This window comes from Cricetulus griseus, chromosome 6, assembly GCF_003668045.3.
Source record: "Cricetulus griseus strain 17A/GY chromosome 6, alternate assembly CriGri-PICRH-1.0, whole genome shotgun sequence".
NCBI lineage: Eukaryota > Metazoa > Chordata > Mammalia > Rodentia > Cricetidae > Cricetulus > Cricetulus griseus.
The window spans coordinates 26,234,620-26,261,747 of record NC_048599.1 but is presented as its reverse complement, the minus strand read 5'-3'; the positions used below and the strand labels follow the sequence as shown (position 1 = coordinate 26,261,747).

Below are 27,128 nucleotides of genomic sequence, written 5' to 3'. Positions count from 1 at the left end.
GCTGTATAATTCTATGTCCTCTTGACACAAACTAAAGTCATCTGAGAGGAGGAACCTCAATTGAGAAAATGCCTTCATCAGATTGCCCTGTAGGCAAGCCTGTGGGGCATTTTCTTAGTCATTGATGGGGTAAGGCCCAGCCCATTGTGGGTGGGGGTCACTGCTGGGCTGGTGGCCCAGGGTTCTGTAAGAAAGCAGGCTGAGCAAGCCATGGTGAGCAAGCCAGTAAGCAGAACCCCTTGATGGCCTCTGCATCTACTCCTGCCTCTAGTTTAGGTTCCTGCCCTGTTTGAGTTCCTGTCCTGACTTCCTTCCATGATGAACAGTGAATAGAAGCGTAAGTCAAATAAACACTTTCCTCCCTACAGTAACTAAGACAGGTGCCTATCAAATAAGTTTTTTTTTTTTTTTTTTAAGACAAAGTCTCACTGTGGTGTAGTTCTATGGCTGGCCTTAAACTCACAGAGATTCATTTGTCTCTACCTACTGAGTCTTGGGATTAAAGGTTTATACCACCCCATCAAGCTAATCCACCTTTATTTATTTATTTTTTTTACATTTATTTGTGTGCGTATTTGTGTCTGTCTCTCTGTGTGTGGCATGCAAGAGGCACCGCACACATGTGGAAGTCAGAGGACAACTTGCAGATTCGGTTCTCACCTGCTATCTCACCTGCAAATGTCAGGTTTGGTGACATTTACCTGCTGAACCATTTCGATGGCCCCTTTTTCTTTTGGTTTTGAGACCGGATCTCGCTGTGTAGCTCCGGATATCTAGTTTCTATGCAGACCAGGCTGGCCTTGAATTTGCAGCGATTGTCTTTCCTGTCCAAGTGTGCAGGAGTAGCCCATCCCTCCCGGTTTCTCCTTTTTTCTTCCTGAGACTGGGTCTCATGCATTCCAGGCTGAACTCCCAGTGGGTCTGGGATGATGACAAACGAGTTACTGGAATGTGCTCCTCCACAGCCAGTTGCTGCTGTGTTGGGGATCGAACCCAGAGATTCATGCATGCTAGGCGAGCATCAACCAAGCTTCATCCCGAGCCCATTCAATAATCCACCTTGGTCAAACCAATTTTCTTATGGGCCTTAGAGAACCAAAATGTGCAACTGGACCCCGCCTCCTAGGAGGACTCACATCTCATTGGCCACAACCGATCACGTGCCCAACAGGCTTCCTCCCCGCCCCCGGGCATCCCAGCTGTCGATCAAGGGCTCGGCCCCGCCTCCAGCGCGCGGGCAGTCCGTCTCTATAAAAGGCCGGGCGGGCGCTGACGAGCCCGTGCGTCGGCGCGTCACGGCGGGGTGCGTGTGAGGTAATTGCGCGCGGGCGGGCGGGGTCGGACGGTTTGAACGAGACGAAGACGGAACCGGAGCCGGGCGCGCGGTCAGTGGACGCGGGTTCCCCGAGAGCCGGTGAGGCGGCTGGCGGGCTCGGGCGGCGGCAGCGGTCGGGGACTCAACGGGAGGCGGCCCTCGTGAGCGGCGCGGCGCCGCCGCGCGCGGACGGTGGGGGGGAAGGGCGGGGCCGTGACCCGGCGCGCGGCCTGGTCCGGGGGCGCGCGCTCCGTTGTCCCGGGGGCGGGGCGTGGGCCGGAAGTGGGGGCTGCTCAGTGGCGACCGGCGAGGTCCTGGCTGAACTGCTGAGCTCGGAGGGTGTTCGCGAGGGGTGAGGTGGGGACCCTCGGTGTAGGAAGCGTCGTTGCATAAATGGGTGGGGAGTTGGTCTGCGGAGTTGGACCCCAGAGTGCGACCTTAGGCCCTGTGCCTCAGTTTCCTCATCTGTAAAATGGAGACAGCGGGATGAAGCATAGAAAGGTCTCAGCGCGGTGCCTGGCAGAAGTAAGGCGGTCAGCCGGTGTTTGTTGAGTGCCTAGTAGATGCCAGGCCTCGTTTCCATCAGGGAGTGGACAGGCAAAGACATGCTTTCTAGGAGTCTGCTTTGTGGGCAGAGAGCTAGGAAGCAAGAAAATGAATACATGGCCAAGATAATTTCTGTAATTACTGTAAAAGGGTGATACCAGTACTGCAGGGTGCAGCCTGACCACTGCCCCTAGGAGATGAGGATCCTGAGGCAGGCCCATTGAGGGAAGTTAAGCTAGGCCTGATGTCGGCCCATGATGGGATGGATGTCTTGAAGAGCATTAATCAAGATAGCTCTTTAATGGGCACTTTCTGTGTGTGGTGCCATTAAGGCTTGATTTAGCATTGTGTCATTTCATAGTCACCTTGTTTTGAAGATATGTTATCTTCATTTTCTCTCTTTCCCCTCTATTGTATTTTGCTCATTCTGTTTATTTATTTATTTTGGTGCTAGGAGTTGACTCCAGTTACCCCACCCTCAACACTGGGCGCACGCACACTGTGTCACTGAGCTACTGTCTGCTCATCGACATTTCTGCAGAGGCAAGTCTGAGACTTTAGGTAGTGGAATGGCTTGCCTTATGTTGTCCAGCAAGTAACTCGATTTCATTCATAACCTGTGTGTTACCCCTTCTCCCCCATGTGGGAAGGGTATTTCATACAGGCATGCCTCTTGTGTCAAAGTGCCAGCACATGGACACTTGGGTTCTTTACTGTTAGGGTGTCCACTGGATTCTTCCTCAGTCCTCACCACAGCTTTGTACAGAAGGTAGGGTCTTGCCCATTTTACAGGTGAGCCATTTCTGAGGAGAGGGGAAGTGTTTCATTCAGTCCCTCCCGACTTTCCATAGGACCCAGGATGGTACTTGGAGAGGAATACCTTGTTCTTTAGCCTACTCTGAATTGGCATGAGTCTAGGAGCCAGGTGTGGTGGCACAAGCCTGTAGTTCTTACTCTTGGGAGATAGAGGCAGAAGAATGAGGAATTCAAGGTCATCTAGCTACAGAGTTAGTTCTTCAGCTACTGTGTGAAAGAGCAGACTAGAACAAGTTAGGGAGACTCCCAGGAGAGTGACTGAAGGGAAGGGGATTTTTTTCATTGTGGTTATACCTAGCTCATAGAGCCCTGAAAGGGTGGGTGTGTTGTACTCAGGGGTCTTGCACTAAGGCTAAGCAGCAGACATTTTTGTTACTTTATGGAGCAGAATCTGAACACTGAAGCCCAGGCTGGCCTAGAATGCACTGTGTGGTCCACAGATCCTGAACATGGAGTGATCTTTCTGCCTCAGCTTTGTGAGTGCTAGGTTTATAGGCATGGGCCCTGACTTCTGGCTCAAACATTCTTACCAGAAAGAGTGAGGGAGAACTTAGCTCTGAGAGCTAGTCTCTGTTTTGACTGCCTGGAAGAGCCAATTAATTGGCTGAGTGAGTGGATGTTTATTGCACATCCACAGGGTGCCTAATCCCATGTATTCAGTGGCTACAGAGTTTGTGGAACACATGGGACCTGGTATTAATGTACTGCTAATGAAAGAGTTTGAAATGACATGATGGTGAAGGGCCATTAACCTTTTCTGAGCTGGGGTGTGGTCAGGAGACACATGTGGCTTTACCAGCTGCTTTCATTTTATGGTAGCATGAGACACACAATACCCAATGTATACATGTATGCCCAAGATAGATTGTAAGTGTTCAGCCTGGGATCATGTCATTTTTTTTGGGTGACTCTCATTGGTACTTGATAATAGCATTCTGCACACAGTATGCATTTTACTTGTACAGGGATTTTTAAACAGGAGAGAAATACCTCATGTAATTTGCGATTCAGAAAATTGTTTCTGGCTGCAGAATAGGAACAGATTGAGACAGACTAATTTGAGGACTTGCAGGGGATCTTTAGGTGTTGGCAGCTGATACCAGGCACAGTTCTCACCACCGAAGATAGCACCAAAGAGAGGCGGTCCCTATCCTGGACCCCGCTTGTTCCTATGGCCAGTTATGTTATGTTCCGTATTTCAGATAGCTCTCTCAGATCAGATGGTTGCATTAATTTAATTTAGTTAATGAGTTCAGTAACTTTTCCAAAGTCACATGGAATGGACTCACGTTTAAGCCCAGGTCCTCTAGTTGCCTCCTGGCCTAAGTCTGGCCTGGGAAGCTCAGAAATGAAGGGATAATGTCAATTTTAGTGTGATAATTAAAGTCCCAGAGGTTTGAATGAAGTGCTCTGGAAGCATGAGGAATGAGGAACTAAACTGTGTTGTTTCCTTGCTAGTTCTTTCAGCTGCTTTCAGGGAGTGTAGAGAGTGTTGGTTGGTAGCTTTCTGAAAAGAGTATAATATTTGCTCTTTCCTCCTCCACAGTCTGAAACAAGTAACATTTACTAAAGCACTCACTCTGTTCAAGGCACTGTGTGAAATGTGGGTTGTGGGGGTGGGAGACAGGACAGGGAGACGGGGCATAGATTGCCAAGTTATCTTTGTCTGTAGACCTACTCACCACTGCTCATAAGAGCCCTGGGAGAGGGAACCCCATCTTTGGTTCTCAGTCTAGTGTGTGTGACTCAAGGCTTGCAGCAGCTCCATGCATGAGATGAGAGTGGGAAGAGCCTTTTACACACCAGTTACGAGGTGGAGGGGGTGAAGCGCCCAGAAGGGCTAAGGGCTGTGGTCTCATGGTTGTAAATTGCTGTGAATTCCATCCCTATTCTATTGGCAAGGCTGATGTCTCAGGGAATTAGGACAATTACAAGTGTTAGGGTCACTGTAAAACCTACTATTTGGGCTAGTGTGATGGCTCAGCAGGTAAAGGTTCTTGCCACCAAGTCTGACCAATGGAATTTGAATTCTGGAATTACATGGTAAAAGAAGAGAACCAACTTCTGGAAGTTTTCTTTAGAACTCCACACACATGGGTATATGTGCACACAAAAACACACAGTAGATAAAAAATGAGGGTTGGTTGAATGGGAATTCATAGAGTATGGCACCCATATTTATTAGTGCCTTAAATGAGATTCATAGTTCAATATAATGATTGGTGCATGTAGTCCCAGCTGCTCCCAAGTCTGAGGCAAGAAGATAACATAATCCTACATGTTTGAGGCTTACCTGTGCAACATGGCAAGATCTGTATCCCCAAATAAAAAGGTTATTTCAGGAGTCTGGCTGAAAGGTATGGGGCAGCATTTTCTGAGAAATGGGAAAATGAGGCTGGGCAGACTTGGCTGTAAATACTCAGGGCCTCCTTTCTTCACCCCTAAAATGAAGAGAGTGAAGTGGGCCTTGAAGAGGATTGTCAGTTCAGTAACAGGTGTCTTTGAGAGACTTTGTACTTTGTTGGTACCCTCTAGTCCCCACAGAAAAGATAGGAGCTGACTTTGAGAGGTTGTCACTTGACCTCACCGTGTACAGTACCTAGGTTATTGGAAAATAGATAGGTAGGTACTGCTAGGGATTGGCCCAGGGCTTGGTGCAAAGCACTGTCAGGGTGAGCAGTGCCCTTAGCATATGTGTTATTGTTGATGATGACTTGAGACAAGGTCTTACTTTGTAGATGGTGCTGCCTGGAACTTGAGGTTGTCCTGCCTCAGCCTCCTGAGTACAGTTAGGCTTCCAACATGCCCACTTGGGTTACTTATTTATTTATTTATTGGTGCTGATAATTGAGCGGAGGCATCATGCATGCAGAACACATGTTCTATTACTCTGAACTACCCCCACAGCCTTTGGACTAGTGTTTTTGAGCAGAATGTTGTTTGTGCATCAGCCTCCTGTAGGCAGAAGTTTCTGTCCCGCCAGCAGCTCCCAAATAAACACACTGAGGCTTATAATCATTATAAATGCTTGGCCAAATAGCTCAGGCTTGTTACTAGCTAACTCTTACATTTTAAAGTAGCCCATATTTCTTATCTCCGTCTTGCCATGTGGCTTGGTACCTTTTCTCAGTATGGCATGCCCATCTTGCTTTTCTCTGTGTCTGCTTGAAACTCCTCAGATCCCACCCTTCTTCCTCCCAGCATTCTCAGTTTGGCTCTCCTGCCTAACCTGATTCTGTTCAGCTGTTGGCCAGTCAGGTCTTTATTAAACCAATCACAGTGACATATTCACACATTATAAAGGAATAATCCACAGCCTCCCTTCATCTTTAATCTGTGCATCTATAAAAGTGCTTACTTCTTACTATCTTTTGTGGCTTGTACTTGTGTATCAGTCTTATTAATCTGGGGCCTAAGTTTTAGACTGTCTAGTTTGGGGCACTTTTTCAGGTCATGTTATGCATGGAACTCTGGCTTATGACTGGAATCTTAGTGTCTGGTTTCACCTCTCAGGGAAGAAGGCTGGGCTTAAAATTGAGTGTTTGTACAGATTTGCTGTGGGTGACCTTGGGGACTGCTTGCCCTCACTTCCATGCTTACTGTAACAGGAGCCTCTCTTTGATTGTGTGTTGCAGAAGATGGCAGTGAATGTGTACTCGACGTCAGTTACCAGCGATAACCTAAGTCGACATGACATGCTGGCCTGGATCAATGAATCTCTGCAGTTGAATCTGACAAAGATAGAACAGCTGTGCTCAGGTAAGAGGAATCTACTAGACACCCTTTTTTTTTTTTTTTTTTTTTTTTTTTTTCGAGACAGGGTTTCTCTGTGGCTTTGGAGGCTGTCCTGGAACTAGCTCTTGTAGACCAAGCTGGTCTCGAACTCACAGAGATCCTCCTGCCTCTGCCTCCAGAGTGCTGGGATTAAAGGCTTGCGCTACCACCGCCGGGCCTCCATTTTTTTTTTTTTTTTTTTAAATTCAGTATTTAATTCCCTGTGTAGCCTTGGCTGTCCTGGAACGATAGACCAGGCTGGCCTTGAACTCAAATATCCACCCGCCTCTGCTTCCTGTGTGCTGGGATTAAAGTGTGCACCACTGCACCTGGCTCACTAGAGCATCCTTTAAAAGCACACAGGGCCTGGCCTTAGGGTTTGCACAGGCCTCTATATAGAGCCACAAAGAGATTATAAGTTTCTTTCTTTCTGCTTAGTGCTGGGAGGTGTGGCTCAGTTGATAGAGTACTTGCCTACCATTCACAGAGCATTGGGTTTGATTGCCAAGGAATGTGTGGGTATGACTGCCTGTGTGCTTGCATGTGGAGGTCAGGATATCAGTGTCTTGTCCGTTGCTGTCCATTTCATTGCTTTGAGACAGGGTCTGTCACTGAGCTGGCGAACTGGAGGTAGAAGCTTGCTGTTTTGGCTAGGCTTTCAGTTTGGGGGAGGCTGACTGGTGAGGTCTTGATTGGCCTGTCTATCCCCCAATGCTGGGGATATAGGCATGCATACCACCCCCTGGCTCTTAACATGGGTGTTGGGGATTCAAACTTAGATATTCTCCTTTGAGCTTGCAGAGCAAATGCTGTTACCCATTGAGCCATCTCTTCAGCCTTTCCTTGTCAGTGTTGTAAAATGGGATCTTCCACAGTTAGTAGATGAATTCAAGAATATATACCAGAGCTGAGTGTGATGGTACATATTTTCAATCCTAGCATTTGGGAGGCAGAGGCAGGCAGATCTCTTGAGTTCAAGGCCAGCTTGGTCTACATAGCTTATGTAGCAAGTAGTAGGCCAGCTAAAAGCACATGGTGAAACCCTCTCTCAAAAACAAACACTCCCCCTCCCCCCACAGACATACAGGGGTGGGAAAGGGATATTTTCCTCCAACTAGTGAAATTCTTGCCTTAATTAATATGGATGCAATGCAGTGGAAAAGCGCTTGGGTAACACGCCCAAGTCTGGGTTCCGTCCCCAGCATGGGGGACGGGGTCTTATTAATGATACAGATTGCTTCTTCTAGTAAATAACTTTTTTTTTTTTTTTTTTGGTACTATTGATTAAACACAGGACTTAACACACATTATGCAAGTGCACTGCCGTTGAACCCCAGCCCGTTTTTAATTTTGAGGCAGTGTCTTCCTAAATGTCTGTCTCAGTCTGGCTTTAACTCACCCTGGAGCCTAGGATTTATGATGGTTCTATCTCAGCTTCCTAAGAAGCCGGGATTACAGACAGCCTGGACAACCAGGCTCAGCTGTTTACACTTCTCAGACATCTCCATTTAGTGTATTTCCAAAAGGAAGATAGAGGTACCTCTGATTTCAGATGGGAAAGATGGCTTAGAGAATTTGAATAATGAATCTAGGCATATAGAACCAAGAGCACAATGGGGATTTGAACCTTTTTCCAAATCAAGAACCTGTATTCTTCAGTCACTACACTCTATTTGCACTGGACTTTTTCTTAACTGACTGGTGCTATTTAGGTTGATTTAAAGAGACAGCCATTCCTTCGCTGCTTCCTCTGATGTTCAGCTTTTGTACTTCCTTTTTTTGAGGGGGGAGGGGCTCCTCCTCTTGGCCTTGGTTTCGTTTGCCTCATTTGCCTTGTGAGGTCCAATCTGTTTTACAGTTGTCTAGAGGGAGGTGGTACAGGAAGAATGAGTAACTAGTGGTGGTCCCAAGAGTGAGTGGCCTTTATTAACCTTATTTTGTTATAAAGTGATTTTTGCCTCAGATTTGTGCTGCTGTCCTCTATCTCCTATTGATTTTCTCAGCTTTTTATTGCTGTGTCACATTTTGTTGGAGGTTTTTTAAAGCACTTGTTTGCCCCGTGCTATGAGTAATGTGGGGTGAGGTCATCTTCGTTTTCATTGGAGACTGCTTGCTCACCAGCAGTTTTCCCCTAAACTTTCTTTCTGTCTATAAATAAAGTCCAAAATATTTCTCATTGAATGAGAAGATGCATCTCTTCCTGTGTAGATAAGTTGTACACTTCCCAGTTTGGCCCCAGGCTTCTCTTACTTAGGCAGGAAGTTGTTATGTACATGTCATGGCATGAAGAGTTCTTTAGTCTGCTCTGAGCCATGTGACCTTGGGTGAATTCTTTGATAGTTTTCTAGAACTATTTCCTCAGCTGTTAACTGGGGCAGTAGTCCTGGCTTACCAGCTTGGCTGTTGTCAGAGTCCCCTGTAGTATTGTTGATATCTGTCAGACCCTGGTGGTGAGTAGAGATTTCTTCATTTTAAAGATGAGGAGATTGCCCATGGGGCATAACTTAGACATTGCAGAGTCTGGGTTTGAACCTAGTTCATGTGTATGTGTGTGTGTCCCATGTGCATGGATGCCAGAGTAACAGATGCTGGTGAGCTGCCTGATGGGGTTGCTGAGAAATGAGTCCTCTGCAAGAGCAGCCAGTGCTCTTAATTACTGAGCCATCTTTCTAGTGCCCCCTACCATTTTTTTTTTTTTTTTGAGACAAAGTTTTATTCTGTAGTCAAGGGTAGTTGGTTTCTAACTTGTGGCCATTCTCCTGCCTCTGTTCTCACATGTTGTGATTGCCTTTATAATATTACACATGTGGGATTGATTACACGTGGCATGTGTTACCTTTTTTTTTTTTAAGATTTTATTTATTATGTATACAACATTCTGCTTCCATGTATATCTGCACATCAGAAGAGGGCACCAGATCTCATAAGAGGGATGGTTGTGAGCCACCATGTGGTTGCGGGAATTGAACTCAGGACCTCTGGAAGAGCAGTCGGTGCTCTTAACCTCTGAGCCATCTCTCCAGCTCCTGTGTTACATTTTTTTAAACAGGCATTTGGAACAGAATTGAATAAATGTAATTGTATATAATTAGTTATAATGATACTGTTTTACCATAAACTCTGAAGTATTTCAGCTTTTCTGGCTCCTGCCACTATTCTTATCCCAGATAAGATGGTTTTCCTTAGTAGACAGTGTTGAGTGCAAGACATTTAGCTGATGTGTTAGTAAATTGTTTTCATTGCTAGTTGTCCTCTTGAAAGCTGTGTGGTATGGCTCTTGGAGTATGTAGGTGGTTGCATTGTGTTTCAAATTGGTGTTTTGAAAGCAGCTTTCACTTGTAGCCTGAGACCACACAGGAGAAGTTGCCAACTGACTGTTCCTGAAGAGTTGGTGTGGGGGGTGCTTCTCAGGTCCCGTGTGTCTAAAACCTTTAACACCAGCTCTGATTATTCCTTATTGAACTTCTCATAAGCAGTGGGTCAGAAAGACCAGAAATTCCCACCAAGCAGTCTTTAGGAGGTAAAGATAGAATTTTCTCTAGAACTACAAAGCTGGGGTCCTTCCCTGTAAATATGCTGCTGGCTGTGAATTGACTGTCATCAGTACCCTTAGCTCCCCACTTGCCCACAGAGTAAGGAGACCTTGCTTGGCTCTGGAAGTGAGAAAGGGTGAGAAGAACTTCTGTGACAGTGGCAGGTTGATTCAAGAGGCTTCCTGTGTTTTGTCAGGGATCAACTTTGGAGTGCTATCCAGTCAAATCTGTTGCAGATAGAATCACAGGATTTGTCTTCACACAGAATGATTTTGACATCACACAGTGATTCTTGACAGTGAGCTTGCTTTTGTCCAGAAGGAGCCATGACTTGCTTTTTGCTTCCCTGTGTCTGGTGGGCAGTACTATTAATTTCTTTGTGTCAGTCTTCTATTGGTGGATTGGGTGTGTAGTTTGTTTCTAGTTTTTTGACCCTCAAGACTGTTAACAGTGAGTAACATACAAGCAAAAGCAAATGCTGTTTAAACAATTCTGTTTACTGATTTAAAAATCAAAATAGTATTTTCCTTTGTTAAAATATTTTGAGCTTAAATTTTTTCTCATCATTTTAAAAAATTATTTTACATACTAGCCACAGTTTCCACTCTCTCCTCTTCTCCCATTCCCTCCCCCAACCTCCCTTTTACCCCCTCCCCCCCAATCCACTCCTCCTCCATCTACATTCAGATGGGGTAAGGTCTGAATTTTTAAGGTGTGTATTAATGACTCTTCAGCCCTCTCTCTTCAGACTTTATTAATCATCTAAGAGGATCAAGTGGCATGTGCTCTTTGAAGCCTAAACACTCTTCATCACTTTTAGTCATTGGATCCCCTGGAAAATGGTGTTAGAGACGGTTGTGAGTGTGGATGCTGGGAATCAAACCCAGGTCTTCCACAGGAGCATCCATTAGTCTTAACTGCTGAGCCATCTTTTGTTAATAGATTTTTTAAAAATCGATTTTGCATTCATATAACAACCCCCCCACCCCTGAAAAAATTTTGGTCTGTTACTTATGTGTGTGTGTGTTTGTGCACATGTGTGCTGTTGCCCACAGAGGCATGAGATTCCCCTGGAGCTGACGTTACAAGTGATTTAAGAGCCACTTGATACAGCTGTTGGGAACTAAACTGGGGTTCACTGCAAGAGCTGTATATGTTCTTAACCACTGAGCTGTCTTTGTAGTTCCATCTCTTTGGTTGTCTATGGTCCACTGTACAAATTTAAGTGGGCCTGGGAATGTAGTACTTGGCTAGTACATGTAAGCCCTGGGTTTCACCCTGAGCTCCACACATATAATGGGGTGTGTTGTCTCATGCCTAAAAAATCTCTACACTCAGGAAGTGGAGGCAGGAGGATCAGAATTTCCACATTATCTTTGCTTATTTGAGTTTGAACCTAGTCTAGGCTACATGAGAGTTTTCGTTAACAAATTATATTTGAGTTAAATAGATGTGGATGACTGTGCTTTATTAACTAGTAGTATTTAGAGTGGGCCATAGTGGTGCATACCTTTTATCACAGCACTCAGGAGGCAGAGGCAGGTGGATCTCTTTGAGTCCAAGGCCAGCCTGTCTACATAGGGAGTTTCATGCCAGCCAAGGCTACTTAGTGAGATTCTGTCTGTGGGGAAAAAGTGGCATTCAGTGATCCTGTTTATTGAATTTTTGTTTTGTGTTATTGTTGATTCAGGGGCTGCATACTGTCAGTTTATGGACATGCTCTTCCCTGGCTCCATTGCTTTGAAGAAAGTGAAATTTCAAGCTAAGCTAGAACATGAATATATCCAGAACTTCAAAATATTGCAAGCAGGATTCAAGAGGATGGGTGTTGACAAAGTAAGTAAGCTTTATTCCTTTGTTTAGGTTACTTACTTATATTTAAATTTTTTTATTTAAGTTTTAGATATCTTTTAACAAAAAGATTTTGTGTGTGTGTGTGTGTGTGTGTGTATGTGTGTGTATGTGTGTGTATGTGTTTGTACATGGCACATGCAAGAGGATAACTGGGGTGAAATCAGGTCATCAGGCTTGGCAGTATGTGTCTTTACCCAGTGAGCCTCTCTCTGCTCCCACTCATTTTTTTTTTTTTTCTTTTGAGACAGGGTCTTTCTGTATAGTCCTGGCTGTACTGGAACTCACTATATAGACCAGGCTGGTCTCAAATTCACAGAGATCTGTCAGCCTCTTCCTCTCAAGTACTGGGTTTAAAGGCATGTGCCACTACACCTAGCTTTGCTGCCTCCTTTAAAATTATTTTTTGAAAGTCTGTTTAGCTCAGGCTGGCTTTGAATTCTTGGTGGTCTTCCTACTTCAGCTTCCTAACTGATGGGATTATAGGTGTGAGGCACTCTGTGGGCTGGGTGTTTTCTCTTTCCAATTTATGTTACCTCTTGTTTCTAGTTAACATGATTTACAAGCAACCAGGTTTTCCTTTATTCCCCCTCCACTACTTTCTTCTTTCTTTATTGTCTGAATTTAATATTGGTTTGAAGCAATCAGCCTGTAAATCTGAACCAGTGTTTTAAAACAAAAATTAAAAATTTAAAAGACTTCTTTATTCTATGTGTATGAGTTTTTTGCTTGCATATATGTATTGTAGCATGTATGTGCAGACTGCCTGTGGAAGTTGGAAGAGGGGGTTGGATCCCCTGGAATTGGAAGTGGCTATGAGCCACCATTTGGATGCTAGGAACCAAACCTAGGTCTTCTGTAAGAGCAACAAGTGCCTTTAATCATTCAGTGATCTCTCCAGCCCCTAAAACTTTCTTTCATTCCATTTTGTTGAGAGAAAGGGAGAGAGAGTGCACGAGTACATGTATGTGTGTGCATGTGTGACCGCGCCTTTACCCCTGAACCATCTCACTGGTCCTGTATCATACCTGTGAGTCTTTCTTTGTCCCACCAGCCAGCTCTCAAATAAATGACACAGGGACTTCTTATTAATTATGAAAGCTTGGCCTTACCTTAGGCTTGTTTCTAACTAGTTCTTTTATTTTTATTTTAGAAACAGTCTTATTTTACATATCACCATTCCCTCACCCTCCCTTCCTCCCATGCCCCCCCTCCAACTGACCCGCCACCCACTCCCCAAGGATAGTGAGGCCCTCCACGGGGAACCATCAAATTCTGTCATATCATCTAACTAGTTCTTATAACTTAAATTAACCCATTTCTGTTTATCTATGTGTTGCCACATGACTAGTGGCTTTTACCTCTTTTCCTACATGTCTGTTCCCTCTAGTATCTACTGGTGACTCCACCTTCCCAGCGTTCACTGTGCTCTGAAAATTCTGCCTAGCTATTGGCTGTTTATCTTTTTATTAAACTAATCTGAGTGACACTTCCTCATAGTGTAAAAAATATTCCACAACACATGCTAATGTTTTTTTTTTTTTGTCTTCTGTTTTTTAAGTATTATTTAATCTCTACTAGTCTGAGGCCTAACTATCCTAATTTCTAGATTTACTTCTATAAAATATATTGTACTTGATTTTGCATTATGATTGTGTTTTTTTTTCCCTCCCTCATCTTCCTCCTTCCCTCTCTTTGCTCCCTTTCTAGATAGTCTTACTTTGTAGCCAGGGCTGACCTCAAGTTTGACATGCTCCTGTCTCAGCTCCCAGAGTGTTCACCCAGCCAGGGGATTTCTCTTTATGGTGCAGTGAAACTTCTGCTGCCTTTCAGTATGTCTTGATGTGTGACTGTGCCTTTCAGTGTGTCTTTCTTGATGTGTGACTGAGCCTTTCAGTGTGTCTTGATGTGTGACTGAGCCTTTCAGTGTGTCTTGATGTGTGACTGAGCCTTTCAGTGTGTCTTGATGTGTGACTGTGACTTTCAGTGTGTGTCTTGATGTGTGACTGTGACTTTCAGTGTGTGTCTTGATGTGTGACTGTGACTTTCAGTGTGTGTCTTGATGTGTGACTGTGACTTTCAGTGTGTGTCTTAATGTGTGACTGTGACTTTCAGTGTGTCTTGATGTGTGACTGTGACTTTCAGTGTGTCTTGATGTGTGACTGTGACTTTCAGTGTGTCTTGATGTGTGACTGTGACTTTGAGTGTGTCTTGATGTGTGACTGTGACTTTCAGTGTGTGTCTTGATGTGTGACTGTGACTTTCAGTGTGTCTTGATGTGTGACTGAGCCTTTCAGTGTGTCTTGATGTGTGACTGTGACTTTCAGTGTGTCTTGATATGTGACTGTGACTTTCAGTGTGTCTTGATGTGTGACTGTGACTTTCAGTGTGTGTCTTGATGTGTGACTGTGACTTTCAGTGTGTCTTGATGTGTGACTGTGACTTTCAGTGTGTGTCTTGATGTGTGACTGTGACTTTCAGTGTGTCTTGATGTGTGACTGTGACTTTCAGTGTGTCTTGATGTGTGACTGTGACTTTCAGTGTGTCTTGATGTGTGACTGTGACTTTCAGTGTGTCTTGATGTGTGACTGTGACTTTCAGTGTGTCTTGATGTGTGACTGTGACTTTCAGTGTGTCTTGATGTGTGACTGTGACTTTGCTGATACTCGTTCCCCAGTGGTGCAGAGGATGCGGCACAAGGCTTTGTACAGCCAGCAGGCACTGAACCATATCCTGGCCCTTGTTCCTTTTGGGGCGTGGTGGGGGCAGGGGGAGTTTTGAGTCAGGGTTTCTCTGTGGCTTTGGAGGCTGTCCTGGAACTAGCTCTTATAGACCAGGCTGGTCTCAAACTCACAGAGATCTACCTGCCTCTGCCTCCCGAGTGCTGGGATTAAAGGCGTATGCTATCACTGCCCAGCCAGCCTTGTTCCTTTTTTGTTCAACATTTCTCCTCAGGAGTTTGGAGGACTGACTAGGGATTGGTACTGTACTGAAGGCAAACTGGTCTTAGCAGTAAGATCTCTAAAACATTTTCTCATTTTGGCAGAGCTTGTGGTGTGATAAATGGGCAGGTTTTGTGCTTGCCAAAGCCTGTGCTTTGGTCTAAACAGTCTTGATTTTTCTCTGCAGATAATTCCTGTGGATAAATTAGTAAAAGGAAAATTTCAGGACAATTTTGAGTTTGTTCAGTGGTTCAAGAAGTTTTTTGATGCAAATTATGATGGAAAAGAGTATGACCCTGTGGCTGCCAGACAAGGCCAAGAAACTGCAGTGGCTCCTTCTCTTGTCGCTCCAGCTCTGAGTAAACCGAAGAAACCTCTCAGCTCCGGCAGTGCAGGTAAAGAGAACTGTTAGCTCGGTTCCAGTAATTCCACTTATTCAACATTGGGTGTAGGTGCTCCACATAGAACTATGCTGTAGCCCTGAATCTATGTGTAGCCATAGATCTTCCCTGTGCTTTTGGCAGGGACATGGATTCTGCATGTGGTAGATACATGCCTGTGCTCTGCAGCTCCATGGGAACCTGTTCACTCTTGCCCCCAGGTCTTCCTCCTATGTAAAATGGGAAGTTAACACTTGGCTCTGGCCTGGATGAGTTACTGTGTGCTGTGTTGCCTAAGGGCTTTTTTCTTGTATGTAATAGAATTTACTTATGCTGGCTCACATAAGAGAACTTTAGTTACATGGGAATTTAGGGCATTTTAAAATTACCCAAAAGGGTAAGTTACAGTTAGGTTTGAAGTTTAGGACCTCAAGGACTTTCTAGGTCTTTCAGGTATCCTTCTAGGCTATCTGCATCATCTTGCTGTCAGTCCATATGCTGACCTTCTGTGCCTGATTATGGCTTCTTTTGTGGAGATGGATGGGAGAGCTGCTGTGGCTAGCTTTGCTGCTAGCAGGGTCTAGGAGGGAGGGGAAAGTGGATGGTAGAGAGTGTCTTGAGAATGTTTGGGCCTCTGGTTTTCCAAGGTGTCTTTTTAGTAGTATATTATAGAATATGTACTTATGTTCTGGACCACCACTTCCTGCTAAAGATGGAGGATTGTTTTTTTTTTTTTTTTTTTTTTTTTTTTTTTTTTGAGACAGGGTCTCTGGTCTCTTGAACTCACTGTGTAGCCAAGGATGACTTTGAACTTCGTTCCTCCTGCTCCATCTGTTGGAGTTTTGTTTGAATAACTTTATTGAGAAACAATTCACACACCTTACATTTTACCTTCTTAAAATGTTTAACCTAAAAAAAAAAAGAAATTAAAAAATTTTTAATGTGTCTGGGTGTTTTGTTTGCATGTATGTCTATATTACATATGTGCCTGATATCCTCAGAGGTCAGAAGAGGGTGTTGGATTATAGATGGTTGTGAACCACCGTGTGGGTGTTGGGAATTGAACCAGGTCCTCTGGAAGAGCAGCCAGTGCTATGGAAGAGAACCATCTCTCCAGCTCCTGTCTGTGTATGTGCAGGTGCATTTGGAGGTCAAAGACAACCTTGGGTATTCTTCTGGTACCATTCACCTGTTTTTTGAGTTATCTCATTGGCCTGGAACTTGTTTAATAGGCTAAGCTGGCTTGCCAGAGAGTCCTGGGGATCTGTCTTTCTCAGCCTCCATCACTGGGATTACAAGCATGCACTATAACATAGGTTCTAGGAATACAATTCAGGTCGTGAGGCTTTCAAGGCAAGCATTTTTACTGACTGAAAGCCAGAAAAGCTTAGGAAAGCCCCTCACCTTTTCGAGCGCGCGCGCGCGTGCGTGCGTGCGTGCGTGCGTGCGTGCGTGTGTGTGTGTTTTAGTTGTTCTGGCATTGACTATGTAGACCAGACTGGCCTCTGCCTCCCAAGTGCTGGGATTAAAGGTGTGCACTGCTGCTGCTTTAGTCAGCTTTTTACCCGAAAAGAAGCCTGTTTCCTCCAACTTTTCTCCTTTTCCCAGCTCTAGGCATCCACTTACCTGTTTTCTGTCTATGGCTTCACTTATTTTGGACTTTTTTTCTATAAATGAAACCACAGAATATGTGTCATCTTGTATATGGCTTCCTTTATTTAGCACAATAATTTCAAAGTTCATCTGTGCTGTAGTATTTATTAAGTTTTTTTTTGGTTGTTTTGGTTTTCTGAGACAAGATTTCTCTATGTAACAGTCCTGGCTCATCTAGAACTCACTGTCTAGACCATGCTGGCCTCAGACTCACAGAGACCTGTCTGCCTCTGCCTCCCAAAAGCTTGGATTAAAGATGTGTGTCACCACACCCAGCTGGTACTTTTTTGGTGCTTGTGTATTGTCTCATGCATGCTAGGGAAGCTGTGTGAGACTTACGAAAAATACCAGCTCCCCCTAGAGCCACACCTTTTAAAAAAATTTTTGAGACAGGCTCTTACAAAGTTGTCTAGTTGGGCGTTGAATTTATGATAGTCTTGCCTTATTCTACACCCAAGCAGCCTGGCCTAGTACTTGATTGTTTTTGTTGCAGGATAATATTCCACTGTTTGAATACCTCATTTGTCTGTTGATGGTCATGTGAGTTGTTGCTAGTGTTTGGCTGTTACGAGTGATGCTGCTGTGAAGTTCATGTGTAGTTTCTGTGTGGGATACCTTACTATTTCTCTTGGGTGTATACCCAGGAGTGTGTTTTTAAGCTGAATTCTTGGGCTACATGAAAGTGTTTATAGAGCTGCCTGTTTTCCAAAGCAGCTGGCCACTTCCATACTATCAGCAGTGTCTTATTGTCAGTGGTGTAGGAGGGTTCTGATTGCCCTCAGAATTGTGGACTTTTTATTCCTTAGCTGTTGAGAATGGCAACTACATAGGTAATCTTGGATGTAGCATATTTCAGATGCTGCTAACAACTGAGTGTAGATTTGTAGTAAATATTTAGTGTTCAGGATAAGCAAGTTCCAGAGAGTACCAACTAAAGGAAATGCCTATGACTATGGACAAAAGGTCCAGGATTATAGATTTTGGGGTGCTGGGAAGATGAGATGTTTCTAAGCCTGGAATAATAATAATAATAATAATAATAATAATAATAATAATAATAATAGAATAATTGAATAATTGCTAGATGAATAGCTAAAGTGAGTAGTGTTACATTTATCTTGAAGTAGCTCATTCTTAGTTTTATTAAAAGAGCCTTTTCTGTCACTGCTTCATCTGCCTTTTGGCTATAAATACTGAGAGAGCTGAGGTTGTTTTTCTCTCCTGACCCTGTAGCCATCTAAAAGGTGAGCTCTGAAGTTACAGTGGAAAGGGGGGCTCTACTCCTAGTCATTGTGAGCTCTTTACCAAATCCAGTGAATTAGAGGGAGCTAGTTTTCCAGTTGGAGCATAGTACTTCAGTACAGGCTGGAATTGTGATCTGTTCTTGATACAAGGTTTGCCTTTGATCCATGAAACTGCCTTGCTTGTGGGTTAAGGTCCATCATTGTATGTTCCAGTGTGATTACACCTTTCAGCTGAGAGTTCACTGCACCAGAGTGAAGATCTTATTGGAGGACTATCCCCAGCATGAAGGAGCTTGCTAAAATTGTTACTTGAGTCTGCTGCTGGCATAAGAACCACTTTGTGTTGGGCTGTTGTGCTCTTATCTGGGTTCTCTACTATCAGTTCCCTTCACTGACTTGTCTGTGGAAAGCAGTTGATTACAGACCTCTTGCTTTTTGTGTATATCTGTCTGTTTTTGAAATTTCTCCTAACATGGTCAGTCTTCTCTCAGCTCCACAGAGACCCATTGCAACACAGAGAACTACTGCAGCTCCTAAGGCTGGCCCAGGGATGGTGCGAAAGAACCCTGGTATGGGCAATGGTGACGACGAAGCAGCCGAATTGATGCAGCAGGTATGCCCCTCTTGTGTTGTTGACATTGTCATTGTGGATTCCTTGCTTCATGAGGGCAGGGCTTCTATGCTTGCCTGATCAGTCTTCTTGACATATGTGAGCCTTAGGTTGCAGAGTGGGCCATCAGCTGTGGAGGTACCACAGAAACCTATGTCTGTCTGGAAATCAACTTAAAGATTTTTTTATTTTTACTTATGTGTGTGTGTGTATTTGTCTGACGTATGTACAGAGGCCAGAATAGGTCACTGGATACCCTGGTGCTGGAGTTATAGGCAGTTATGATCCACATTGTGGATCATAGTTAGTTCTTGAACCTCATTGGAATGCCCTCGGATTCTCAGGATTAAGAGAGTGAAAGATAATTGAGAGTTGCTTTCTGGATATTGAGAATGAAAATGCTACGAAAGGTACTGTCCTTCACAGTTCAGTGACTGGATATCAGAAAAACAGAATGGGGACTGTTGATCCTCTTTATAAATCCTACCTTTGCTCATTGCTTTTGGGTGATTATTTTGACTCAGTCATGCTTTTGCTGTGAAATATAGAGTCCTGGAGGAAAAGGAAGCCTCCCTAAAATTTCAGAGGAAGCAGCTGCAGAAAAAAAAAGGCTATAAGATTATAAAGAGTGGTCAACTGAGGCCACATGGCTGGCAAGTTGACCTTCTGCAGTCTGCAGGAACAGACAGTTTTCTTCATGATGAGCACAAGAAGGAACTGAGACCAGCTCTGTCATTGTTTCACTTATGCTTCTCAGCCTCTCTGGACTGAATGATTCATGTGTGAGGTGGGGGCTGATTGATACTTTATGGGTGTTTTTGTTGTACATTTTTTTTTTCCCCCTTTTGAGATAGGGTCTTACTATGCAGACTAGGCTGGCTTGAATTTGTGTGTATACTGCAATTTCTGCTTCCCAAATGCTGAGATTATAGATGTGTACTACTGTGCCTGGAGGGAGCTGACACTTGCTCACAGTAATTTAGATATCTGGAATGGTAATTGGTACAGATTCCATTGGGATAAATAATAGTAAACAAAAGATAGTTTTGATTATTCTTATAGTCTGGATATAGAATGGAGTAGATGCTGTAGTGTTCTTTAAAAGTTCACATTGTTTGGAACTTTTTGGTTGTGTGAGAAATAAGAAATGAATCAGAAAAAGGAGACTTCCGGGGCTGGAGAGATGACTCAGAGGTTAAGAGCACCTACTGCTCTTCCAAAGGTCCTGAGTTCAATTCCCAGCAACCACATGATGGCTCACAACCATCTGTTATGAGATCTGATGCCCTCTTCTGGTGTGCAGATATACATGGAAGCAGAATGATGTACACATAATAAATAAGTAAGATCTTGAAAAGATTAACTCGTTAAACAATGAAGACTCATTGCAAAAAAAAAAAAAAAAAAAAAAAAAAAAAAAAAAAAAAAAAAAAAAAAAGAAAAAGGAGACTTCCCTAAAACTTCAAAGTAGTGGTTCTTAAGCTGTGGGTTGAGACCCCTCTCTACAACCTCTGTCTCCAAAATATTTACATTGTGATTCATAACATTAGCCAGATTATAGTTATGAAGTAGCAGTGAAAATAATTTTGTGGTTGGGGTCACCATAGCATGAGGAACTGTATTAAAGGGTCACAGCATTAGGAAGGTTGAGAACCTACTGCTTTAGAGGAAGCAGTTGCAGGGTAAAGTGCAAGAGTGGTCAGAAATACAGAATTATCTTACATTTTTAATAGCTACTTATGCCATGGACTACATACTTTTGTAAGGTTTTGCAGATGAACACAGTGTAATTAGAATTTACTTCTGGCTTTGTAGCCTAGGTTTGGTGCTGAATGGGAAATTGAGGAGGTACACTAAAGTTCTTAGCTTACATCCTGCATTGAAGATTGGTATTAATCACTGTCGCTCTTGGAAAATTGATGGTAAACATTGGAGAGTGTAGCGCCTGCACTACAACACTTCCACAGTATAGGGCGAGAGGCTTGAGGATTTAAATAAAAACAAGACAGCAGGTCTTTCTTGCAGGGAGAATGCCCTTTATTCCAACAAGAGTGGGGTCTTATATACCAGTCAGCAGGGATGGTGGAAAACTACCCAGATAACAAGTTCAGGTTCCCAAGCCCATCAGGCAATCCTGAATGGGTGAACAACAGGGTAACAGGAACTTGCACTCAGGCCTTCAAGGAAGGAAGAAATCAGGATGTACCTGCTAGGTAAGCTCCTAGTCACAAGCTGGTCAGCAGACCCCTATGAGGGAAGGGCCCAATAGGAGAGATAGGTTTCAATAGTTGAGATTGGGTATTCTATGGATTTGAAGAGAAGACATGGAGCTCTGGGTAGTTGTGGGTCTCTGTTAAGGATGTGGGAGGTCAGGAGGCTGACTTTCTACTAACCACTTTCTTCTTTGATCCTGAAAACTGAGGATCAGACACTCATACCCAGCTGTCTATACTTGCCACAGAAACAAACACTTAGCCCTGATATGTCTTCTTCTTTTTGGTTTTGCTGGAGTTTCATGTAGTCCTGGCTTGCTTGGACCTCACCTTCAAGGATCTGGGTTTACAGGTGTGAACTGATACACCTGGCTCTTGATCTGAATAAGCTTTAAAAACAAGTTATTATGAATATGACTTTATTCTCTCCTCAGGTTCCCAAAGTCTGAACCCCTTTGTATTATATGTTCTGTGTGGACTCCCTGTAAGCATTTGAACTTATAGCCCTTGATAAATGGGAGAAATGGAGCTAGATAGGTTGGTTAGGCTGAGAACAGCACTTGTATTCTATGCCAATTGCTTTATAATTCTTACTCATCCTTGGTTGATATGCAGGGATCCCACATTAAGACATCATGGAGATACTTTAAAAAGTGTCTTATGTGTGGCCTAAGTTGTCTTGGAACTAGCCATCCTCTTTCCTGACTTCTAAGTTCTGGGATTACAGGTGTGTGTGTCATACTTATTATTATTATCATCATTATTATTTGAGATAGGGTCTCTGTATATAGCTCTGATTGGCTTGGAACTCACGATGTTGACCAAACTGTCCTTGAACTCAGAGATCCAACTGCCTCTGCATCCTGAGTGCTGGGCTTAAAGGTGTGTGTCACCATTCCTCTCAAGATTTATTTTTTAATTTAATTTCTTAATGGCCCCTGTGGGAATTAAAACCCTCTTGTGGGATTTGAGTGGGATTTGGACTACCAAACCCATTGAGCTCTACATGCAACGAGTCTTGGACTTGATTGACCATTCTCCTGGTAAGGACTTAGTTACGATTGTTGGTCATCTTGCTAAGCTGGGTTGTGGGTTCTACACCCACTTCAGGCAGCCTTAAGTTTTCCATTTTTGATCCAATCTCAGTGAAAAGCTCCCTAGCAGTTTAAGGTCTAGTCTTTTTCCTTTTTTTTTTTTTTTTTTTTTGAGACAGGGTTTATTCGAGTAGCCCTGCCCTAGAACTTACTATGTAGACCAGGCTGGTCTCAAATTCACAGAGGTCAGCCTGCCTCTGCCTCCTGAGTGCTGGAATTCAAGGCATATGTCACCATGCCTGACTCTAAGGCGTAGTCTTCCCTTTCTGGGGAACTCATAGTCATGGTTGCTGTGAACTAGTGTGTTGTGTTTTTCTGAGGCTGAAGAAAATTGACATTAAAGTGAACTGGATTTTTGCTTATGTTTTATTTTGATCAAAGACCACATCACTTTTGGGTTTGATATTTTATTGGTACACTAATGCTCACTGTTTTCAATATTAAATGCAGGTCAAAGTATTGAAGCTTACTGTTGAAGATTTGGAGAAAGAGAGAGACTTCTACTTCGGAAAGCTAAGGAACATTGAATTGATTTGCCAGGAGAATGAGGGGGAAAATGACCCTGTACTTCAAAGGATTGTAGATATTCTTTATGCCACAGATGTACGTGTTTACCTGGAGATATTTTCTTTTCATTCTGCCCCCTAAGAAAAAAGTTAACATTGCTGATTGCAGCTCACTTTGTGCTGGTACCTGTGTTCCAGTGTAGGGTTCACCAGAAAATTTTATCTTTGATTTCCTTCAACTCAGCCAGAGAGCATCTTGCATAGCTAGCTTCAGCCCTTGAAGTCCCCGTGTCTTTGCTTAAGGAAGCAATGGAATATGGAAGTTGCTGGCTTGTCCAGCTTGTGTAGTTTATAGGCCATCCCACCCTTGCAGCTTGACCACTCCAGCTGAAGGTGTTGTTGCCATTATCAGGACCCCAGGCGTGTCCTTCGTCCTTGATGTTTGTGCCCATAGCTGCCAGGTTATGCTTTTGCTCCTCCCTCACAGGAGCTTGCCTGGCTCCCTGAGTGATTTTCTTTGGATCCATCTTTATTATCTAGCCTTTAATCATGATATACTAGTTCATTACAGAAGACAGCTTTTCTTCCCCCTGGGTTTAGGATCTGATACCTGGCTTTATCCACTCTTTAACAGTATTTGTAATTGCTCATGCTTCACAATTGTGTAACAATAAATATAAAGTATTAATTTTCTGAACATATTGTTGGAATTTTGGAGGATTAAGACAGATAACTGAAAAGCTGCTGTTTGTGCAGTGAATCCTTAAAGTTTCATCATGTTGGTAATGAAAAGATGATGAAGATATACAAGTCTTTGGTCGTTTAGTGAAAGTACATCTTAACTACTTTAAGCTGAAGAGATTTAGTTAAAAAGAAAAATCAAGATGTGTTTTTATGGTAGAGCAGTGTGACCATTCTGTACTGTACAGACATGTAGTATGCCCTGCAGTGAGTAGGGAAGGGGTCATGAGTTTGCCCTGCTCTTTGCTTCCTAGCTTTCATTAACATTGGACCAGTCCTATCCTGCTGTTGCAGGTACTTTGGTTCAACACTGGTGTTCAGTGTAACAAAGATGCATGAAGGCAGCACTAATAACAGCAGAATACTAAGCTTTTTGTTTTTGAGATTGTCCAGGCTGACCTTAAACTTAGCATCCTCCTGCCTCAGCCTGGAATTATAGGTGTGAGCCACCATACCTGGTTAGGATACTGACTGAACCTGATAGTCAACTTCAGGTCTTTTGTTTTTGATCAAGTTTCATAACCTAGGTTGGAATTGAACTCACTGTGTAGCCAAGGATGACTTTGAACTCCTGTTTGTGTATCCTGAATTTTGGGATTACATGTGAATGCTACTCTGCCTGTTTGAATGTCATTGACCTTTTTATGTTTTTGTTTTGTACAACTGGGGATTGAATCCAGTTCTGCCACTGAAGCTTTGTCAGATAATTTTTGAGTCAGGGTCTCATTCTACCCTGGGATGTCCTGGAACTCAGTCTGTACCTACAGACTGGCCTCAGCCTCATGGCCATCCTCCTACCTTAGCCTACTGAGGGCTGGTATTACAGGTGTGAACCACTGCTTCTGGACTTGAAGTTAAAAACTTGAAGGAATGCACATTTTAAGCATACATTTGGACACATAAATATTTATTACTTCTAATGCTTTGAGGATGAATTTGTGTGTAATTTTTGCATTAAGAATGGTGATTGTTGGGTGTGGTGGACACACATTTAAACCCAGAACTCAGGAGGCAGAGGCAGGACAATTTGAATTTGAAGCCAGCCTGGTCTTGTTTAAGTAAGCTCCAGACAAGACAAGGCTACGTAGGGAGACCTTATATCAAAAATAAAAACCAACAAAAGAAATGATGCTATTGTCTAAAAAAATAAATACAATAGTGGTCTTTGTGCTTAAGTGTAGGTATGTGAGAGACAGGAAGAACTGCTTGCATGAAGAGGCTTAAATTATGAAGTTAGTGAGTAGAGGGAGGGTCTGGCATGAAGTGTTGAGTGATAGCTTTCTCCCACTTTGATTTCCCGTTTCAGGAAGGCTTTGTGATACCTGATGAAGGGGGCCCACAAGAAGAACAAGAAGAGTATTAAGCAGCCTGGACCAGCAGAGCAACATCCGAATTCTTCACTCCAAATCATGTGCTTAACTGTTAAATACTCCCTTTTATTATTCTTAGAGGATTCACTGGTTTCTTTTCATAAGCAAAAAGTACCTCTTCTTCAAAGTGCACTTTGCAGAAGTCTCTTTCCGATGAGTTTGAGTTAGGAGCTGTTGCCTTGTAGCAGAGCAGTATTAACATCTAGTTGGTTCACCAGGGGAACAGAGAGGCCAACCATGGGGCTCTTCATGTGGATGCTGGTCACACTGACTGATGGAGAAGGGGGTTTTGTAATACACTGAGGTGACAACCTCAGAGAAATGTAAAGACTGAATTGAATTTAAGCTAATGTGAAATTCTGGCAGAGAACGTTTTAATAAATGCCTTAAGAGTATTTAAAATATGCTTCCATATTTCAAAATATAAAATATAACATGACAGGAAATTTTTGTGTCTGATGTTTTGGGAAGGAAGGGCCAGACTTTAGACCCTTTGGAACCTGCTGTCACAGGCCTTTCAAGTCTCTTGAATCTCACAGATGTAGTCTTTGGCCCAGAAGGAATGTCTGAAAAGTTGTTCTGTAAAGCCATTTGGTGTCATTGACCAGTTGCATCCCTGCTATAAAAGCAAGCAGCATGGTAGCTTGGGTGAATAGAGGGTGTCTCGGCCCTGCAGTGCCTGAGATAGACAGAGCTCAGTTTTCACTGAGCTTTCCTCTGAGGACTTCAATCAGTCCCCTGAGTTCCTATGTAGTGTGTTTCTGGGACTTGCCCACATCTCTGGGATTTGAACAGGCATTGAGTCCTGTTGTACTGTCTGTTAAGTTTACATTTAACACGTTCTCTTCTCTGCTCCCCTTGACCTATGGGGACTCCTCTGGCTCCTTAAGTTTGCTGCTGAGTGTTGTGAATACAGCAGGCTGGTGATCGCACTGCAAGTTCTTTCTGGACCTCTGGCAAAGGAGTGATCAGTGAAGGCCAGTGTCACCTTGGGCTCTGTGAGGCTGGGGTGTTTGGTGTCTGCTGTCCACAGCTCTCCATTGTCACCCGAATACTTTGCCAGTGCACTAATAATCTCTTTGGAGATAAAATTCTCTTAGTGTGTTACTAAATGTTAAAATGTTTTTTTTTGTTGTTTTTTTTTTTTTTTTGAGAATATACAGTACCATGACTGAAATATTAATATTTAAAAGACTTCATTCCTTAATTCTCCCTCATTTGCTTTGCCCACAGCCTATTCAGTTCCTTTGTTTGGCAGAATTCTGCAAAATATATGTTACTCACTACTGAGATTGTTCAGCCCCTAATGTGTTTGTATTGATTTGTTTCTGGTGGTAGCTTGTCTTATGCTGTGTGTAGAAAACAGGTATTTTATGACAGATTGTTATGTAGTGCATGCTGTGTGGAATTCAGAGGAAAATCCAGATTTAGTGATCAACAATTGCCAAAAAAAAAAAAAAAAAAAAGCAAGTAACTAGCCATTGTTCAAATAACAGTGGTGCTATTTCTCCTTTGTGGCCTTTTAGACTTCTGTTGCCCCCAAATTCCATTTTATTGGGAACCCATTTTTTCACCTGGTCTTTCTTGACAGGGTTTTTTTCTACTTTAAACAGTTTCTAAATAAAATTCTGTATTTCAAGTGTCCTGTCTTCTGAAATGTGTCTTGCCTCGGGTTTAAGCTTTTAATTCTAGGGATAAGGTAGTCATATATCCATTAGGGTCAGGGCTAGGGGCAGTGTCAGAATCTCCAGCTGAGTTTAGACAGAAGGCTGAGAAGTGATTCCTGCTTATTTGAATAGAACTAATCTTTCCAAATCCCCCACTTTTTTCAAACCAATCAGTCAGGCTCTCCTTTTACTTCCTCTAACCTTCTCTTTCTTCCTCTCTCTCTCTCTCTCTTTTTTTTTTTTTTTTTGAGACAGGGCTTTACTATTATTGTCCTGACTGGCCTCAAACTTATGGTAATCATCCTTCCTTGGTTTCCTGGATGATGGATTATGTGTGTGTGCCATCGTGCCTGCCTGGCTTAAAATGTTTATTTTGAAGTCTGTCTCTCTCTCTGTCACTGTTTCTGTCTGTCTGTCTGTCTGTTTTAAATTTCTGTTACCCTGACCAGGCTTTCTTTACAGAAGTGTAAAGCTTGCCCTGGCAGCTTCAGGCTGTTTTCTCTTCAGAGTGCAGCTGGACAGTGTTTGGCAGATGATGCACGTAGAGGAACTGGGTACTGTAGATAGATTGGGGTTCAGGATTTGCTTCTCAGGCTAAATTGATTGCTTTCCAATCTTTTGGGAGCTTATTGGTGAACATCCTCAGAAGTTCTTGAGTTGGGAGACTGTGAGTCTGCATTTTAATATGCTTCTCAGGTGGCCGAGATGTGGGCCTTGCCTAGAGGCAGCATCAAGTCTTAATGTTTCAGTGAGAATATCAGATATGAGATTGTAATCCACCTCTTTGTCTTGTCTACAAATCAAGGGCATTGGTGTTGGCCGGAGGGCCGCCTCCCACGATGATGATTCACTGGGATCAGAGGGAGCTAGCAG

The 27,128-nt window shown here is 43.3% G+C and overlaps 1 protein-coding gene across 6 annotated transcripts; it reads left to right on the top strand.

Moving 5' to 3' along the window:
* Positions 1–1,262: 1,262 nt before the first annotated feature.
* Mapre1 (microtubule associated protein RP/EB family member 1) lies at positions 1,263–26,227 on the top strand. 6 transcript variants are annotated; one of them, XM_027421444.2, is made up of 7 exons: positions 1,263–1,414; positions 6,313–6,436; positions 11,675–11,820; positions 14,965–15,172; positions 18,546–18,667; positions 22,422–22,574; positions 24,525–26,227. In XM_027421444.2, the coding sequence occupies exons 2-7, from the start codon at positions 6,316–6,318 to the stop codon at positions 24,579–24,581; spliced, it is 807 nt and encodes a 268-aa protein (XP_027277245.1). In that variant the 5' UTR covers positions 1,263–1,414; positions 6,313–6,315; the 3' UTR covers positions 24,582–26,227. The 6 variants fall into 6 exon arrangements, with proteins under 6 accessions (XP_027277245.1, XP_035302181.1, XP_027277248.1 ...); XM_035446290.1 differs by having other exon boundaries at positions 1,295–1,314; XM_027421447.2 differs by having other exon boundaries at positions 1,304–1,385.
* The last annotated feature ends 901 nt before the right edge of the window (positions 26,228–27,128 follow it).

Bases quoted from the DNA above. Each gene is read 5' to 3' on its own strand.
- Mapre1 (XM_027421444.2), top strand. From the start codon at position 6,316: ATGGCAGTGAATGTGTACTCGACGTCAGTTACCAGCGATAACCTAAGT. The intron at 6,437-11,674 runs GTAAGAGGAATC...TTGTTGATTCAG, and splicing joins GATAGAACAGCTGTGCTCAG to GGGCTGCATACTGTCAGTTT. The intron at 11,821-14,964 runs GTAAGTAAGCTT...TTTTCTCTGCAG, and splicing joins AGAGGATGGGTGTTGACAAA to ATAATTCCTGTGGATAAATT.